Source organism: Cherax quadricarinatus, chromosome 28, assembly GCF_038502225.1.
Source record: "Cherax quadricarinatus isolate ZL_2023a chromosome 28, ASM3850222v1, whole genome shotgun sequence".
NCBI classification, from domain to species: domain Eukaryota; kingdom Metazoa; phylum Arthropoda; class Malacostraca; order Decapoda; family Parastacidae; genus Cherax; species Cherax quadricarinatus.
In genome coordinates, this window is record NC_091319.1 from 24,043,806 (window position 1) to 24,064,286 (window position 20,481).

Consider the following 20,481-nt stretch of genomic DNA (forward strand, 5'->3'; position numbering starts at 1 on the left):
GACGCTGTCAAATATATATGTAACTATACATAACACATGGCACCGTAACAGTGACAACACTGTGATCATGTGTGGTGGATGTGACCACGTGACAGTGACAACATTGTGATCGTGTGTGGTGGTTGTGATCACGTGACAGTGACAACATTGTGATCATGTGTGGTGGATGTGACCACGTGACAGTGACAACATTGTGATCGTGTGTGGTGGTTGTGACCACGTGACAGTGACAACATTGTGATCGTGTGTTGTGGATGTGACCACGTGACAGTGACAACACTGTGATCATGTGATGGATATGACCACGTGACAGTGACAACATTGTGATCATGTGTGGTGGATGTGACCACGTGACAGTGACAACATTGTGATCATGTGTGGTGGTTGTGACCACGTGACTGACAACACAACGTCATGTGGTTGTCAACAAACCCTCATGACAAATGCCAGCGTCCCAGATTTACGATAATTGTTAATATCGAGCTAAAAATACATTTAATTTCGCAATTTTTTCCCACTTTTTAAATTAAATAATTTTCACAGCACTCACATGTATCTTATTCAGGATTGTGTTGTGCGTTTTTTTTTTAATATTATTTAGATTTACCCATAGATTTAATAAATATGCCGTAATGTTATGTTTCTTTGTAATAGGTTTAGAGAGCCGCACTCAACTATCCCGGAGGCCGCATGCGGCCCGTGGGTAGGTAACCTCAGATAGTTGAGGTTAGAATAGTGTAGCACAAAGCTCACTCCCCGCCCTGCCACTCCCTCTGGCCACACTCCTGGCTGCAAAAATTGGGTGAGTAGAATTACCTTGTCATGTTGATGAATGGTCATGGATATTCAACATGAGAGGTTGAGGAGGTAGAGTGTGCACGGTTATTGCTAATAAATTAGACATGTGCAACACTTGGGTATCTCTGAGGAAACTTTTCGCCACACAGCGACTTTATCAGTCCAGTACAATGGAGAATGGTGAAGATTAGGAGTCTGAGGTAATCAAGTCCCTCAGCCTGGAGTCGATGTAATCAGTCTATCAATATTGATGGTTTGATTACATCGACTCCAGGCTGAGGGACTGATTACCTCAATCTCCTTCTGATCTTCGCCATTCTTTTTTGTATTGGACTGATGAAGACACTGTGTGGCGAAACATTTCCTAAATAAAGTTACCCAAGTGTTGCACAGGTGTCTAATTTATGAACTAGTCGGTTCTCTGAACCATTTACCTACATCATGGTCACTGCTGCTGACATCACTGCAGGTGTCACTGTTACAATATGTATACCCAGTTGGGGTTTATATTTCGCGTTGTGCCGTCCTTTATATTTCGTGTCACTAGTGCTGACATTTACTGGGCCATATAGGCCTACTGAGCTGAGCCTGCATCGCCATGCCTCTCTCACTCACGTACCTAATAACCTAGAGATAACAAGTGTACTCTCTCTCCCTCGCAGACATGGCCGTCTGGGCCGCCATAACACACTGCCTGTGTACCAAGAACCATAAAACTACATGACGCTTTCGAAGCTTTATCATTCATTCCCGTTACCAGATCCAAACACAAACCCGATTATTATACATACCCTGAATGATCCCTGGGTACTCATGCTCACTAGACCAGTCAACACAGCCAGGATATATAATGTTGCTGAATACAATATTTGCAGGGTGTTTTTCATAGGTTATAAACAGGTTGTATTGTGTTGACACTCACAGATTCACAGGACGGTCAGTTCTAGTTTTCTGGACGACAACCAAAACATGAGTTATAAAATTTGTAAAGAGTAAAAATATTCTGTCTTCCAGGAATAAAACGGAGGCAAGTGCAAGTAAAATTATGAACAAGAATAAAGATAACTTCTTAGTACAATCAACAGGTCAGGTCCGTGTTCAGTGACACATATACAAGGAAACATAAAACAAACTTAGTGAAAAATCATGGGCACCATGGACACAATCAGAGAACACTGCCAACATTCGTGGTCCAGGATTCTTCAACCTATTACCAACACACAACAATATTTCCCAACAAAGGTAGACGCTTTCAAGTTGAAACCAGACCCTTCGACAAGTGCCTGATCAACCAAACTGTGTGGTTGTGGGCCTGAGGACCACTAGTAGCAAAGGCTTGGTTAATCACAATCAAGAAGAAAGCCTAACCTCAGGCTAGGCTTAGAGAATAGAACCCTGGAAACGAGTCACATGTATGTCACAAGTATGTCTGAGTATGGGTGTAGACAATAAGCCGTAGCCTCTGATGGGTCAAGGGGGGGAGGGAAGAGACGGCACCCCCCCCCCCCTTGGATTCTTAAATAATATAGATTAAGAATTTTGCTTAACACCCTGGCCGTCTCCCACCGAGGCAGGGCGACTCGAAAAAGAGGAAACACTCATCATCACTCAATCACTGTCTTGCCAGACGCGTAATAACATCACAGCCTAGACGACACTCTTAAATGAAATATTCTCACCCTACCTTGAGAGTGCATGCACCGTATTTCCCACAAAATGGGAGATATCGCAGTTTAACTGGTTTCCGGGAATCCCTTCATAAATATTTCCTTGCTCACACTCCAACAGCACATCAAATCAAAACAATCACTTGCCTCCACTCCTATATAACGCACTCACTCGTACGGATCTGTTGGATGTCCAAGCCTCCAGCACTCAAAACCTCCTTTAACCTCTTCCCTTCCAACCTTTCCTAGAATGGCCCCTACCCGTCCTTCTCTCCATCCCAGATTTATATACCCTCCCACCCAACCCAATTTGCTTCATCTTCTCAATGTACAAACCACCTCAACAACCCCTACTCAGCCCCCAGGGTAACCCCATACCTCTTTAATTTCCAAACTATGAATTCTCTGCATAATATTCACACCACACATTGCTCTCCAACACGACATCTTCACTGACCTTCATCATCAATGCAATATTTAAAACCAATGTTTCACACCCATACAACAGTGCTGTTACCACTATATTCTGGTACATTCCTATCTTTGTTTCCATGGATAAGTTCTTTGTCTCCACAGATGCCTCCATTCACCACTCGTCTTGTTTCCCTCGTCAATTTTATGGTTCACCTCATTTGTCATAAACAATCCTCCGTAAAGTTTACTCATCAGTCTCTGACCACTTCCTCCTTTCACTGTCTATACATATTTTTTATTCTGCTTTATCACATTGCTCTTTCCCATGCTAACTTTTAATTTCCTTCTTTTACATACCCTCTCAAATTCGTCTACCAACCTTTGCAAATTTCTCTTAGAATCTCCTAAAAGCACAGTGTCACTGACCAAAAAAAAAAAAAAGAAAAGTGACAACTCCCACGTCGTGTCAAATTCGTTATCTTTTAATCAGACACTTTTCTCCAACACCCTAACACGTTTACATCTTTTACAACCTTTATCTATATGTTTAACATAACACACATCCCACACAATATATCCAAGTAATATTTAGGAAATGTTGACTTGGTAGCATAATAAAGCCGAGCTACGGCATCGTTCAGTAGTGGTGTTCAGGTGACTCACGAAATCGTAATGACATGATTGCAAACAAACCACGGTAAGGATGAGGATTGAACTCGCGGCAGGCGAGTCGTAAAACTCCAGGCCAGCGTGTAAGCCACTGGGCCAGCTGGCTACAATAAGATTCATCCAACTAGGTATACACCATAGGAAGGTTAGCATGGGTCCCACTGTGACCACAAATGCAAGTTTTTACAGATGTATCTCCCGCCAGTGTGGCTGTGGGACCCATGTTAACCTCCCTATGGTGTATAAATACACCGAATTTGATGAATCTTAGTGTAGCCAGCTGGTCCAGTGGCTTACGTGCTGGTCTGGAGTTTTACGACTCGCCTGCCGCGAGTTCCATCCCCTCCCGTATCGTGGTTCGTGTGTGTTAAGGAAATTATGCTTATAAATTAGGCCTTTAGATGTAAGTTAAAGTGATTGGTATCTTGTTTTAGGTGTATCCTCATCTCAGAGTTTGCTCCGGCTACGAACCGGAGCGTCTTAAAAGGCAGTCGTGACTGCCTAAGGTAAAGCAGGTTGAGTGCTCAGACACTCGTCATTTATTTAGTAATGAAGACAAGTTATGTTGCCTGTCTCTGAATTATCAAAGATAGACACCATGAATAGACCAGGTTATCAAGTGTCAATCATTTGTGCGTTTCGTGCAGTAAATTTATGGTTAAAAACTTGCCTTTCTGTTAACTGCTCGCAGGTACACACACACGTACGCATGCGCGCGCGCATACGTACGTGTGTACGTGTGTGCGCGCGCGTTCGTTCGTGTGCGCCTTTAGTTGTAAAATCTTGTATTCGACAATTCGTGTCGACTCAATAAGACGGTAACAAAGTGCCCGGGCAGCGACAACAATTATCGATGTTCCAACAATGTTTTACTTAACATATGTTTAACATTTATCTTCTGTTGACTACTTAAATACTAATTTTTGCTTGAAATGAACCCTCTGAGACTCTTCCTCGACAGCCGCAACACAACACACAGGCATAACACAAGACAAATCTCTCCGACATCTCCAGTGTCCGACTCAACCTGTGTAAAAGCTCACCGAGCATTAAAAGGCCCTGAAATATGGAATCCCTGCCTGAAGATTCTAAAGGTCCCTGCCAATCGCTTCAACGCTATTGTTAAAAAAGCATCTTACCACCTTCATGTGATCTCCACAACAAAACACTATGTAAACAAAACCTGAATCCTGATGTGTTTCTTCCAGTTGTTCTTCCAGCCATCCTTCAACACCCACATATAATCAGAAAAATAGTGTCTCATCATATTTGAATTACAATTTAAGTCACTAGTACCACTCACTCTGCTAAACCACTGTATCTCCTTATTGTGATTTTTACTATGAATTACCCAGTTAATTTTAAGTGTAGCGTAGGATAAGTTTTGCCTGAGATGTTATACATTCTCTGGACCGTCAGTTTATTATATATACTGCACAGTATTACTGAAATTTAGATTAGTATCAGCATTTCCATTTGACCACCACTAACAACCTCCACTGAGGCTAAAGCCTATTGTCTAACTAAAATTTCTAACGAGTTTTTCTTCCAAAAATTCCATCATAATGTACATGTTAAGTAGATGTGAGTAACTTTAAGGCTGCCGGAAATGCTCTATATAAACAAGAGCTTCTTACAAAATATATCAATATCACTTTTTTTCTGCGCCAATTGGAAACTATTTTTTATAAAGTTTATTTTACTTTGATAATGAAATCCAGATTTATTGTCGGTTTAGAGTTGATGCAATAATGGATTAGTAAAGCAACAAGTTGAAGAATGAAACCTGTTGCAAAATTTGGAAATCTTTATTGAGGAAACGTCGCCAGCCAGTGTCTTCTTCACCACCAAACAGAGAAAAACGGTGAAAGATAAGGAGAAATGAGGTAAGTCATTCTCATCATCTTCCACAGTTCTTCCATCACACTGAATTTGTTAGTGTTCAATTATTCTGGCAATTTTAACATGACAGAGTTGCTAATTTGAACCGAAATTTAATGTTAGTGTCAAGCTTGATGAAGTTGTCGCGGTCTGAGTTTGTCTAGCGTTGAGCTGTAAATAAAATTGAAGATTGTGGTGCGCACTGCACTTGTTTACTTCTGTAAGTTAAGACTTGCTGTAAGTCCAATCGTTACTTTCACTTGTTTCTTACCCCTGGCACATTTAACGAATGCTTCGCGGTTAACTTTGATGTGTATGTGTGTGTGTGCGCAATTTTCCTTTCAAATTCTAGTTTACAGTATTTTTTCCTCTGGTTCTCACTACATGTTCTTCAGTGTTGTGTTAGTCTACCTGTGCACTCACTCACGGTTGTAGCTTATTGCAAATAATGGATTCATCATTCAAGCTGATACCATATTATTCTCTACTTTTACCTCTATTGGTGTACTGTCCCATTATTCGTAATTTAGTTATTTAACTCGTTACATATTACCTCTAAGTTGTTTGTAAACACAAGTTCACTGGCTTACACTACTGACATTTTATAACGGTGTATAGAGTTCAAAAGTTAGTATGAAGTTGCATTACTTCTGTGGATCTCGAAGTGTACTGTGGACGTGATGATCCTGTACCCGCGAGTTAGGTTACGATCGAGGTTCTTGAACCAGAGGTTTGGTAAGCTGGCGGAGGAGGGAGGATAAGTAAGGACGGAATGTTGAAAAAATGGTGGGTGGGGGGTGAGGAGGTGGGTAATAAAGGTAAGGTCTCACTCATGCGAGTATTTACAAACAAATCCACGATCTGACCCATGACTGAATTCCCTACCTTGCTGCGTCATCATCATATCCCAAACCATTAAGTCCTTCAACCAGGACTTAATCACATACGTGATTACGAATACATTTTTTAAAGCGCTAAACACGTGTGTCACACACCTGGGTTGCACTCGGCGATACTGGTAATTGTTACACACTTCATTTACGCCGTTAGTTATAATCTGTGAAAAGTGATTTGTCTGCGAGTTTTGTTATTTTCTTGAGCTAGAAATTGATGGGAATCAAGCGCAGTGTTCTCACATGACAGCCAAGGTTGTCAGCAGTGTTCTCAAGATGACAGCCAAGGTTGTCAGCAGTGTTCTCAAGATGACAGCCAAGGTTGTCAGCAGTGTTCACATGATGACAGCCAATGGCTGTCAGAACACTGTTCTCACAACATTACAACCAAGGTTGTCAGCACAGTGTCCTCAGATGACGACAGCCAAGGTTGTCAGCACAGTGTTCTCACGTGACAGCCAAAGTAGTCAGCACAGTGTTCTAAGATGATGACAGCCAAGGTTGTCAACAAAATGTTCTTACATGACAACCAGGTCGTTAGCACAGTGTTTACACAGTAAGTGCTCACACTAACAATCAACATTGTCAGCACAATTTGCATATATTGCTCCCAGTATCTCTCAAGATACAAGCACGCAGAGTTGACCTTAATCCCAATTATCCCACATTAGGGATTAAAGTACACTTGACGGGTGGTGAACTGATAACATCCAGTCCTTAATGACCCTCCTGTGTCGACAGGCTTTAAACAAATAACCAGCCTGACCAACGTGGTCTTGCAACAAACCAAGACTTTCACATGTCAAGCCAAGCCTGAATCTGTTATTATTTACTGAATCGCGAACATCTCAATCAAGAACTTGTGATATCAATCTACAGCAGCCATCTTGGTGAGGTGATCCTAGAGTGATGGAAGGAAGGAGGGAGGGAGGGAGGGATTCTGCTCCCTCTCCACTCCTTTTGAATGCTCTTCCCTTTTTATCGCCCTCACCTATTGAATATTCTTACTCTCCCCATTTCCCCACCCACACTCGACTCGTGAATGCCCCTCCCTCCCCAGAAATGAGAGACCCCCCACCCTCCACACACGCACCTCATAAAAAACCGATGGGGATTTAAGGAAATGTAAGGCATGGACATGACTGGAGAAAGGGACTACATAGGTACAATTCAGTCTGGAGAACATAAAGTAGTCAATGGAGTGATGTATAACCCACCACAGAACTGCAGGATGAGCCAGCAAGACAATCTTCTGTTCACCCTGAGCAGTTCAAACATTGAGGACATCTCTTACGAGAGGCCCCTTGGAGCTAGCGATCACGTGGTTCTGAGTTTGGAATATACAGTAGAGTCACAAGTGGACAAGGTAACAGGAATTGAACAGGACAAGCCAAACCATAAAAGGGACTACTACACAGGTATGAGGAACTTCCTGCAGGAGGTTCAGTTGGACAGAGAACTGGTAGGAAAATCAGTAAACGAGATGATGGAATATGTAGCAACAAAGTGCAAGGGGGCAGAGGAAAGGTTTGTTCCCAAGGGAAATAGAAATAATAGGAAGACCAAAGCGAGTCCTTGGTTTACCCGAAGGGGAAGGGAGGCAAAAACTAAGTGCACCAGAGAATGGAAAAGGTACAGGAGGCAAAGAACCCAGGAAAATAAGGAGATTAGTAGAAGAGCCAGAAACAAGTATGCACAGATAAGGAGGGAGGCCCAGTGACAGTACAAAAACGACAGCGTCGAAAGTCAAGTCTGACCCGAAACTGCTGTATAGCCACATTAGTAGGAAGACAACAGTCAAGGACCAGGTGATAAGGCTGAGGAAGGAAGGTGGAGAACTCACAAGAAACAATCAAGAGGTATGTGAGGAGCTCAACATGAGATTTAAGGAAGTATTTACAGTGGAGACAGGAAGGCCTCTGGGGAGGACAGACCAGATGGGGACACCAGCAAGGAATATACCAACAAGTGTTGGATGACATAAATACAAATGAGGAGGAGGTGAAGAAGCTGCTAAGGGACATCGATACCTCAAAGGCAATGGGACCGGACATCTCCCTTTGAGTCCTTAGAGAGGGAGGGGATATGCTGTGTGTGCCACTTACCACAATCTTCAACACATCCCTGGAAACTGGGCAACTACCTGAGGTATGGAAGACGGCAAATGTAGTACCCATTTTTAAAAAAGGAGACAGAAAAGAGGCACTAAACTACAGACCTGTGTCACTGACGTGTATAGTATGCAAAGTTATGGAGATTATCAGAAGAGCAGTGGAGCACCTGGAACGGAACAAGAGTATAAACGCCAACCAGCACGGATTCATGGAAGGCAAATCCTATGTCACAAACCTTCTGGAGTTTTATGATAAAGTAACTGAGGTAAGACATGATAGAAAGAGGGGTGGGTTGATTGCATCATCTTGGACTGCAAGAAGGCCTTTGACACAGTTCCTGACAAGAGATTAGTGGAGAAGCTAGAGGATCAGGCTCATATAACAGGAAGGGCACTGCAATGGATCAGAGAATACCTGACAGGGAGGCAACAACGAGTCATGGTACGTAATGAGGTATCACAGTGGGCACCTGTGACGAGCGGGGTCCCACAGGGGTCGGTCCTAGGACCAGTGGTATTTTTGGTATATGTGAACATGATGGAAGGGTTAGATTCATTAGTGTCCCTGTTCGCAGACGATGTGAAGTTAATGAGGAGAATTAAATCAGATGAGGATCAGGCAGGACTTCAAAGAGACCTGGACAGACTGGACACCTGGTCAAGCAACTGGCTTCTCGAATTTAACCCCGCCAAATGCAAAGTCATGAAGATCGGGGAAGGGCACAGAAGACCGCTGACGGAGTATAGGCTAGGTGGCCAAAGACTGCAAACCTCACTCAAAGAGAAAGATCTTGGGGTGAGTATAACACCGAGCATGTCTCTGGAAGCACACATCAACCAGGTAACTGCTGCGGCATATGGGCGCCTGGCAAACCTGAGAACAGCGTTCCGATACCTTAGTAAGGAATCGTTCAAGACACTGTACACAGTGTACGTCAGGCCCATACTGGAGTATGCAGCACCTGTTTGAAACCCGCACTTGATCAAGCACGTCAAGAAATTAGAGAAAGTGCAAAGGTTTGCGACAAGGTTAGTTCCAGAGCTAAGGGGAATGTCCTATGAAGAAAGGTTAAGGGGAAGCGGCCTGACGACACTAGAGGACAGGAGGGTCAGGGGAGACATGATAACATATAAAATACTGCACGGAATAGACAAGGTGGACAAAGACAGGATGTTCCAGGGAGGGGACACAGAAACAAGAGGTCACAATTGGAAGTTGAAGACTCAGATGAGTCAAAGGGATGTTAGGAAGTATTTCTTCAGTCATAGAGTTGTCAGGCAGTGGAATAGCCTAGAAAGTGACGTAGTGGAGGCGGGAACCATACATAGTTTTAAGACGAGGTTTGATAAAGCTCATGGAGCAGGAAGAGAGAGGACCCAGTAGCAACCAGTGAAGAAGCGGGGCCAGGAGCTAGGACTCGACCCCTGCAATCACAAATAGGCTAGTACAAATAGGCGAGTACACACACACACAGGTATGATAAAGCTCATGGAGCAGGGAGTGTGGACCTAGTGGCGACCAGCGAAGAGGCGGGGCCAGGAGCTCTGAATCGACCCCTGCAACCACAATTAGGCGAGTATACATACACACACACACACACACACACACACACACGTGAGACTGACCTGGGAGTCTGGTGGTCATTGTCAGTCAGTTCGAGGTCACCACCAGCATCCACCAGCAGACGGAGCACCCTACGAGAGCCACGGTAGCAGGCACCATGCACGGGGGTGGCACCCTTCAGGCCACACCGACGGTTGGGGTTGGCACCCAGCCGTAGTAACAGTGGCACCACCTCACTGTCACCGCCAAAGGAGGCGCAGAAGAGCGGTGTCTGCCCGTGTGAGTTGACGCTCTCGATGTGAACACCTGTCAGAGAGAGAGAGAGAGGACAAGATTAGTCGACTTTTATACAACAAATAGTTTATCAAACTATCAAGACCTGTTACTACTGCAGCTTTGTGATCCGTACCTTTGTGTTTCCCCTCTTCGTATATTTCAGGTACAGTAGTGTGCAAATTAATTGGGACAGTAAATTTTGATTATCTCATAATATGTGTTAGAGTTATTTTCTTTTCAGAAGAGTTTGCTACCGACTTCTGGCAACCCTCCTGCTGTGGTGTTACCCTGCGACTCTTGTTAGTGCTACAGCAGTTCTGTAAGGCTATTCCTCCAAGCGTGCTCCATGAGTAAATGTGGTTTTGCCAAATTCTCCCTTCCAATTCACGATTACTGCTAAAATTCATGATGGATGTTGCACCAAGGAAGCGTGCAAGTACTGTAGCTCTTAGAAAACATGCTGATTTGAGTAACAGACAGATCACCAAAATTTGAGCCTAGCAAAGTCAACTGTTAGTCGGATTCTGAAGAGAGCTGACGACACTGGTGATTGTGGAGCGCTGCATCAAGGAAAATGTGGAAGAAAAGACAGCACCTCGCGATGACAATGTTATAAGAAATAGAGTAAGGATCTCAAGAAAACCAGCAAAAATCAACAGATATATCTGGCTTCAGCAGGCGTAAATGCTGATTTTTCAACTGTTCAACGAAGGCTCCTTGAAGTTCGCAGAACTGCCAGAAAGCCGGTAAAGAAACAATTATTGACTGCTGCTACGAAGAGAAAATAGCTTGTGGCGGCCACTCGATCGTAAGGGATAGACGACAAATGAATGGAAAAGATGTATATTTTCAGATGAGGCGCATTTTGAAGTACCCGGGTACAGATCAGTGGTAGTGAGACGGAACAAAGGCGAACCTCTTCGGAATGGATATATTCAACAAGCGCCAAAACACCCACCCAAGATGTTTTGGAGCAGTTTTACTGCTAAAGGCCCCTGGAAGGCTCGTTATTGTTGAGCGAACGATGAGCAATGACAAATACAAGGCAATCCTGGCAACTAATTTGCTTCCCATTGTGGATATTTTCCTGAAGGAGAAGGCAGTTTTTCAGCAGGATCTTGCTCCATGCCACACTTCCAGAAAAATGCTGACATTCTTCGAAGAGATTAGGCTAAGCGTTCTAAATTGGCCTGGAAACTCTCCCGACTTCAATCCAATTGAGAAGAACTTGCCAAAATGTGTTCAACATTGGTCGATTCTGTGTCAAAGTGTGTAGCAATGATTATGAAAGCAAAGGGTAGTCATACCTCTTATTAAATCAATTATATGCCATAACAATGCTATGTATTTGTCAAATAAACATTAATTTTCAAATAAATGCCTTAATTCATCACTGTCCCAATTAATACGCTCACTACTGTACATAAATGAAAAACTCGCAACTACACATACCCTTTCAAGACACTTTTCCTTTCCCTCTCGCCTTCCATCACATTATTATTATTATAATCAAGGGGGAAGCGCTAAACCCGTAGGATTATACAGCGCCCAGGGGGGGGGGATGTGGAAGGCACTCAGGCTTAATTCGGGGAACTGGAGCACAGATCCAATTCCCTAAATCAAGAGCCCCTCACCAACATCAAGGAACCTTCCATGAGGGGACCTTCCATCACAGCTTTCCTAGGTTACCTTCCTCCCTCTCATGGACACACTCACACCTGTATTGCCCTCTCTATCCTTGCCCACACAGCACCACCCACACCACGAGGAGGCGAGGTGCCCACCCACACCACGAGGAGGCGAGGTGCCCACCCACACCACAAGGAGGCGAGGTGCCCACCCACACCACAAGGAGGCGAGGTGCCCACCAACATCACGAGGAGGCGAGGTGCCCACCAACACCACGAGGAGGCAAGGTGCCCACCAACACCACGAGGCAAGGTGCCCACCAACACCACGAGGAGGCAAGGTGCCCACCAACACCACGAGGAGGCAAGGTGCCCACCAACACCACGAGGAGGCAAGGTGCCCACCAACACCACGAGGAGGCAAGGTGCCCACCAACACCACGAGGAGGCAAGGTGCCCACCAACACCACGAGGAGGCAAGGTGCCCACCAACACCACGAGGAGGCAAGGTGCCCACCAACGCCACGAGGAGGCAAGGTGCCCACCAACGCCACGAGGAGGCAAGGTGCTCACCAACGCCACGAGGAGGCAAGGTGCCCACCAACACCACGAGGAGGCAAGGTGCCCACCAACACCACGAGGAGGCAAGGTGCCCACCAACACCACGAGGAGGCAAGGTGCCCACCAACACCACGAGGAGGCAAGGTGCCCACCAACACCACGAGGAGGCAAGGTGCCCACCAACACCACGAGGAGGCAAGGTGCCCACCAACACCACGAGGAGGCAAGGTGCCCACCAACACCACGAGGAGGCAAGGTGCCCACCAACACCACGAGGAGGCAAGGTGCCCACCAACACCACGAGGAGGCAAGGTGCCCACCAACACCACGAGGAGGCAAGGTGCCCACCAACACCACGAGGAGGCAAGGTGCCCACCAACACCACGAAGAGGCAAGGTGCCCACCAACACCACGAGGAGGCAAGGTGCCCACCAACACCACGAGGAGGCAAGGTGCCCACCAACACCACGAGGAGGCAAGGTGCCCACCAACACCACGAGGAGGCAAGGTGCCCACCAACACCACGAGGAGGCAAGGTGCCCACCAACACCACGAGGAGGCAAGGTGCCCACCAACACCACGAGGAGGCAAGGTGCCCACCAACACCACGAGGAGGCAAGGTGCCCACCAACACCACGAGGAGGCAAGGTGCCCACCAACACCACGAGGAGGCAAGGTGCCCACCAACACCATGAGGAGGCAAGGTGCCCACCAACACCATGAGGAGGCAAGGTGCCCACCAACACCATGAGGAGGCAAGGTGCCCACCAACACCATGAGGAGGCAAGGTGCCCACCAACACCATGAGGAGGCAAGGTGCCCACCAACACCACGAGGAGGCAAGGTGCCCACCAACACCACGAGGAGGCAAGGTGCCCACCAACACCATGAGGAGGCAAGGTGCCCACCAACACCATGAGGAGGCAAGGTGCCCACCAACACCATGAGGAGGCAAGGTGCCCACCAACACCATGAGGAGGCAAGGTGCCCACCAACACCATGAGGAGGCAAGGTGCCCACCAGCACCACGAGGGAGGGGAGGGGGAAGCAAGGTGGCCGAGCACGTGGGGAGGGGAGAAATTAAGGATACAAGGGGAAGAGAGAAGACAAATAATGGAGCTGTACTTACTATTCAAGAAAGTAGGAAAGTTTCTGAGGCGACTGAACCAAAGGCAACCATGCCAGGGTGAGCTGTTGCTGCCGCTCCTGCTGCTGCAGCTACAACAGCAGCAGCAACAATAGTTACAACAGCAGCAAGTTGAAACAGTAGCAACAACAGCAGCAGCAGCAGCAGCAGCTACAACAGCAGGAACAACGGTAACAGCAGCTAAAACAGCAACAGCATCTATAGCAGCAACAGGAACAGCAACAGCAGTTACAACAGCGGCTACAGCTACAACAGCAACAACAATAGCAGCAGCAGCAACAGGAGCAGTAGTGGGAACAAGGAAGCAGACCAGTAAACAGGAACAAATGTAAAAAAGAATGAAGGCAAATAAAAAAACATGAGTGAACGTGTGTAGAGAAAGTCGAAGACGAGTGAGAGGGAGGGATGAGAGGGAGGGGTAAGAGGGAGGGGTAAGAGGGAGGGGTAAGAGGGAGGGGTAAGAGGGAGGGGTAAGAGGGAGGGGTAAGAGGGAGGGGTTAGAGGGAGGGGTAAGAGGGAGGGGTAAGAGGTAGGGGTAAGAGGGAAAGGTGAGGAGGAGTGAGAGGGAGTCGTGAGAACAAGTGAGAGGGAGGAAAGGATTGTGTACACAGGTAAGAGCAAGCTGGAATGAAGTAAACAGACAGGTGAGAGTAAACACTGGAGTACAATAACACCCAACACCCACCCAACACACCCCACCCCACCCACCCAGCACACCCAACATCTCGTCTTGAAGCCTCCTCTCCCACGCCCGTGAAAGCTGCTCAAACTTGCCTTTGTGAAGACTGTGAAAGAGAAGAGGAAGAGAGGAGTGGAAAGAGAAGAGGAAGAGAGGAATGGAAAGATAAGAGGAAGAGAGGAGGGGAAGGGAGAGAGGGAGGGCAACTAGGGTTAGAACAGAAGTGTGGGAGGGGCGGGAACTGAGGGTAAGGAAGGGGGAGGGAAGGAGATGGAAGGCGAGGTAAACTGATAAGGGGAGACAAAAAAAGGGGGACAGATGAAAAAGGGAAAGAGAAGAGGGGGAGAGGTAAATAAGAGAAGGGGGTAGACAGGCATGGGCCAGAGGTTAACGCCTATGTAACCATCAGAGTAGGACAGTAGCAACATATTACTGTTACTACCACTATGTAAACAACTCGGCAAAACACTGCTGTTGCTATGTACACAACTATCATAATCGTATAGAATAAGATACCAGCACACTGTTAATTGAAATAATTTTGCTAAACATATAAAAAAAACATTACTTCTCTAGGGCAGGGGAGTGGCCAGCACACCCCGGGAAGGTGTCAGTCTGTCATGTTACGCTGATGGATAGCTGGAGCTTCGTATTACAAATTTTCTTAAACGTTTAAAACATCACACGGACAGAGTCCTGAAGGGGAGACAGAATACTTGTATAATTCTAAACAGTAAACAGCAACACCCGTCTATCCAAACAGGTGTGTTGTGTGTCAGGTGTCCCCCAAAAATCTCATTTATCGCGTGATGCATAATAAAAATAACATTAATATAAGTATCCGGTCGCTACACGATCCGAAAAAGATATCCCGGCACTGCAAAACTCCCGTGTCCTGTACCACAATGCATGTGAACGAAATAATGCAGAGTAGGGTACAAGTTTGTGGTGCAGGTAAATATCAGAAATGACGACGTGAAGCAACTCAGGAGAGGTATTCGTAAATAATCCACTGGAAACTAATATCCCAATTTCTTCAATAAACATGATAAATAATGACACACGCAGCCCAAAACTAATTCAAACCTTCCATTAACACTACTAATCAGACAATGATAATCAGACAAGACTGACAGTCCGAATAATTTTTGTTTATGGAGACCCAAAATCGTGTCAACATCTCCAAAATTCATGACAACCCTAGCACCACTGAACTTTGAAAAAGCCACTGAGAGTATGTCCACGCACTCTGCCTCAGGCTCAGGCTCAGGCTCAGGCTCGTGAACGCCTCACGTGTTCATCAAGAACGGCAAGAACCCTTAACGCATGCCTCTAGTATGTTATGGAGAGGGAGCCTTGACACACAGGTCATCCCACAGTCATTAAAAACAACGGATATAATCCCACTCCAGAAAGGAGGCAGCAAAGCAACAACAAATAATTATAGACTGATAGCTCTGGCGTCCCACATCATAAATATCTTTGAAAGGGTTCTAAGAAGCAATATCTCCAACCACCTGGATTCCCAACAATTGAACAACCCAGGGCAGCATGGATTTAGAGCAGGTCGCCCCTCTCTCAACTATTGGACCACTATGACGGTGCTGGATGCACTGCAGGACAAACTGAATCTAGATGCAGTATGCAGAGAATTTTGCAAAAGCCTTCGACAAATGCACTCATGATGCAATAGCGCACAAAATGCGTACTACGGGAATAACTGGAAAAATGGACAGATGGATCTTTAATTTTCTATCCAGGAGAACATGAAGAGTAATAGCAAACAGTTAAATAAGAGGCTGCCATAGTAAAAAGCTCTGTTCCACAAGGTACAGTACTATCTCTCACTCTTTTCCTATCACAACCAGGTTGATCAGGAACTGTTTTGAAGTATCTGTCGAGTGCTTTCTTAAAGACATTTAGGGGACTGCTGGTAATCCTTATGCATGAAGGGAGGATGCTGAAGAGTCGTGGTCTCTTAACACTTATTGAGTTTTCTCTCATTGTACTCACAGCTCCCCTATTTTCACTGGAGATATCCTTAGGTCAAGAGTCCCACATGAGCACAAGGAAAAACAAGGCAATGTAAAAAACAAGAATATCGAAATTAACAAGTGCCAAAATGACACCTGGACACTCCCGTGCTAAAATTTTGAAAACGATCAAAAGAGGGTTCTAAAGTTATCTTATGGAACTAATTTTGGGAATGGTTTACACAAAACCGAGCAGAGGGCAGCAGCACATATCAACTGCTCCACGAACCTTCACCTAGTAATTGTTCAGCTGCCAAACTTTGCGGTCCAGTCCTTGGACCCATTATGTATCTCTGCAATCTTTCTATCGCCCACACGATGGGTATGGGGTGCATAATAAAGAACTAAACTAGCAATGGTTGACCAGGCTTGAAAATTTGAAGCCGATCAGATATGATGTTCTGAAATTATAAACGACGGGCAGACAAAAACACTGTACCGGCTCTGGCATCAAGTCTTGTAATATTTAAGGGCTCACTAAACTCGAGAAAATAAATACTGGTATCACAAAACGAATTTCCAACATTTCTTTTTCCAGTTCTATTTTAATTAAAATTCTCTACAATCCTCTAAGAAAAACATTTATGTTTTTGGAAATTCAGTTTAATAAAAAAAATATAAAACTGAAAAGTACAAAGACTAAATGCAATAGAAAGTTATTTCCAATTAATATGCACCAGGATTTAAGTTTGAAGCCGACCAGAAAAGTCATTCTCCAGTTATAATATACAAACCAGTTTACTTAATAAAACTTGCAACTTAAAATTAACACAGCTCAAGGTGAAAGCCATGTTTTTTTTTTTAATAAACCCAGTCAACACAAAGTTTGAAGTCTACCAGAAAAGTCATCCTCCAGATCTGGCTCCCAAATCCAACAATTCCAAGTCCTTTTTTTTTTTCATATCATTAAAATTTCTGCACTGCTTCACAGTTAATTTTGTGAAGCAGATAAACAAGTTTGTTCAGGTACACATAAATAGTTCCATAAATTACCATACATAGCAACATGTGTAGATTACCCAGGATAACCCAAAATAGAAGTCAATATAAAGATTTATTTAAAACTGGGAAATCGGGTACGTACGCAGGACAAGACAGGAAGGAGAGGACTCCGTCTGCTGGCAAGGTAATTGTGGGAGTGTAGTGGCGGGCGGGGCAAGGAACAATCACAATACAGTAATACACATTACGCCATGGCCTTGAGAGAGTGGGGGTGGATAGGGGTGGGCGTGGAGCACTCTGGGGGAGCTGCGATTGTTGGCGGGGTGGAGGAGGGGATAATGCAGGGGCGAAATGAGGGAAAGAGTGATATGGGCTAGAAGGGGGTGGATATGGGTGCAAACCTGATAAATGAAGTGGCTAAGGTGAATGAGAAGTGAACTTGTTTTACATAGAAGACGTCAAGTGTACGTGGAGGAAGTGGGTACCAGTGGGTGTACGTCGTATGTACACTAGGCTCACTGAGCGGTTCAAGGTAGAGTAACTTAGAGTGCAGTTACCCAAAACACACACACACACACACACACACACACACACACACACACACACACACACACACACACAAAGGTTTGATAAAGCTCATGGAGCAGGGAGAGAGGGGACGGAGTAGCAATCAGTGAAGAGGCGGGGCCAGGAACTATGACTCGATTCTTGCAACCACAAATAGGTGTATATACACACACACACACACACACACACACACACACACACACACACACACACACGCACACACACGCACACAGTCAATTTCAAATATGTGGAAACAGAACACTAGTGTACAGTTCAGAAAAAGTATTATAGGAAACCACTAGAGGCGAAATGCTTTCTTCAATAAATGTGAAGTGTACACCTGCCGCAAGCCCGCACTGCGCTCTCAGGAAAACTTCCCCTCACTCCTTCAGCTGCTGCCTTGCAACTTTGCACAGCTCCTGATGACGCACTGAGAAGTGTGAAAGTACTTGAGATTTCCGCCCCCGTGGCTTTATATATTCGCTCACCATGAGGCGGGCCATAACAACATGGGTTCAAGTCCTTGGCTAGTCGCAGTATTATATATATGTGTGTGTATATATGTAGACAGCCTGTACTGTCTGCACAGACAGCCCATGCTGTCTGCCAGCTTAGTTCATATTTCGCGCCACTCAGGTGCTGCCATCTATAGGCCTTGCCACTTCAGTATGCCCAGACTTGCCTCACTCTCACTCACACAGCGGCCTGGCATCAAGACACAAGTACTCCCAGCTCTCTCTCGTGGGATGGCCCTGCCCGGGCCATGGGCACAAACACACAAGCCTGTGTAACCCAACACTACTTGTCAATAAACTAAGAAGCCTCCGAAGAAGTATATCATTTAACTACCCGCTCTACAGCTACCAAATAACCCCCATTATAAATGGTGACAGCGGTGCTTGCAGCAGTTGTGTTTGCCTGGAGAGAAGGAGGAAGAGGTATGAAGTCACCTTCACTTCATCACCCTACACAAGAAGCATCCGTCTCTCAACGAGTTATCCTGATGTCGTGTCTGCACGTTTGAGCATCCAGACACAGGTACAAGCAGGATCCAGCCGAAATTTATCGAAATTCTCCGAGAAATGTGAGTGGCGTCACAGTGACCCCACGCTACAGCGTCCCAGTGACCCCACGCTGTTTCTCAAGTCACGTGTTCAGCGTCACTTGTATGTTGCTGTTGTTGTTCAGCTCAGCACAGCTGTTTCAGCAAGCCAGAGGTGAGTTTTGTGGTGATTTCTGCGTCCAGTGTGAGCTTCTCCACGTGTTTGTGGGTGGGGGAGGAGAGGAGAGGAAGTGGCTGTTCCTCACCTTGCCCATGCCCGCCCTGCCATACACACGCACGCTCCTCGCCGCCAGCCTACCATACACCACTCACCACTGCCCACTCCCTCTGCTGTGTTTTCTGCTGTTTTTCGTATGAATTCATTGCCAGTGCTGTGTATCCGAGTGCCCGAGGCCACTCGAAGCTACGTGGATTACGACGTCACGTGGGTGTGGCCGATGTCACGTAGACCTACAAAGCCACGTGAGTTACCAGATGTCCCAAGGCCTCATGCTGTGGTCTGCTGCCCGCATCACATCGACGCCACCCACGATGCTGCCCGACTTCATGACGTCACGATGTCTGCTGACGTCACCTCGCGATGTCTGCCTGACGTCACCTCACGATGTCTGCCTGACGTCACCTCGAGATGTCTGTTGACGTCACTGCTGCTGACGTCACCTTGCGACATCACGCCTGACATCACATGATGTCACATCGAGTGTTCTAGTAATTATTTCAGTATTGTCGAGAAGATATATGTCGTGTGTTAATTAATTCCTCTCAGTCAGTGTTCTCACATTTTAGTATGTCTTAGTCAGTTTTATGCGCAGAAAAGCATCATTTGCTAGTTAAGCCATGTTGTACCGTATGTACAGCGGTGTGTTTTTAAAGTTTCGTGTGTCCAGTGAGGTCTGGCCCAGCCAGACCTGAGTAGCACCACTGTGTTAGTCACCCGCCTGACCAGTGTTTGACAGCTGATTTCTCAGCCCTGAGCGTATGAGCCCCCTTGTACAGAAAGCTTTTATGCTCGTCGCTCGTGATGTTCTGCAGAATCGTACCTGCTACGATTCCCATCGAGATTTGTTTCACTTCACCTCCAGACCGTCAGAGTGCAGTTATATGTAGAGAAACAAGTCTGGGGACGCTTAGACTAACCTCTGCTATAACTCCAGCTGTCGAGAGATGATACTCGTCAAGCCGCAGCCAGCCCTGTCGGCAGGCGCTGTGTCAGCCTCGTGTCACAAGCTTCAGTGAGCAGCCTGCACAAAGAAGATGTCACTTTGACTGCTAGCTCGCTCACTGCAGTCTGGTGTATGATGTTACGACTCCCAGATGTTTCGCCCAGTCGTCTCTGCCACGACTCGCTCCACAACTCGCTCCACGCTCGCCGGCAGTGACAGCCCAGCGACAGTACCAGTCGAGAAGTGTCCCGAGTCGCTTGCCAGAAGTCCTGCCCAGTTGCCGAGTTTTGTCAACGCCTCACTCGAGGGCACCAGCATGTCGTGCCCCAGGTTGAGTGAAAACCTGTAGCGACTCCTACGATGTCTGCTTCACCGTTCCAGAGGAGACCGTACCCTGTTACGTCACAGCTCAGCCACAGCGAT

The 20,481-nt window shown here is 46.1% G+C and overlaps 1 protein-coding gene across 10 annotated transcripts in view; it reads right to left on the reverse strand.

Annotated features, from left to right (window-relative positions):
• The window catches only part of LOC128693168 (uncharacterized), a 587,947-nt gene that overhangs the window by 107,783 nt on the left and 459,683 nt on the right, over positions 1–20,481 (reverse strand). For all 10 annotated transcript variants that reach the window (XM_070089473.1, XM_070089477.1, XM_070089479.1 and 7 more), the window contains one exon: positions 10,062–10,305. In XM_070089473.1, coding sequence (XP_069945574.1) covers positions 10,062–10,305 — 244 coding nt within the window. The remainder of the gene's footprint in view (positions 1–10,061; positions 10,306–20,481) is intronic.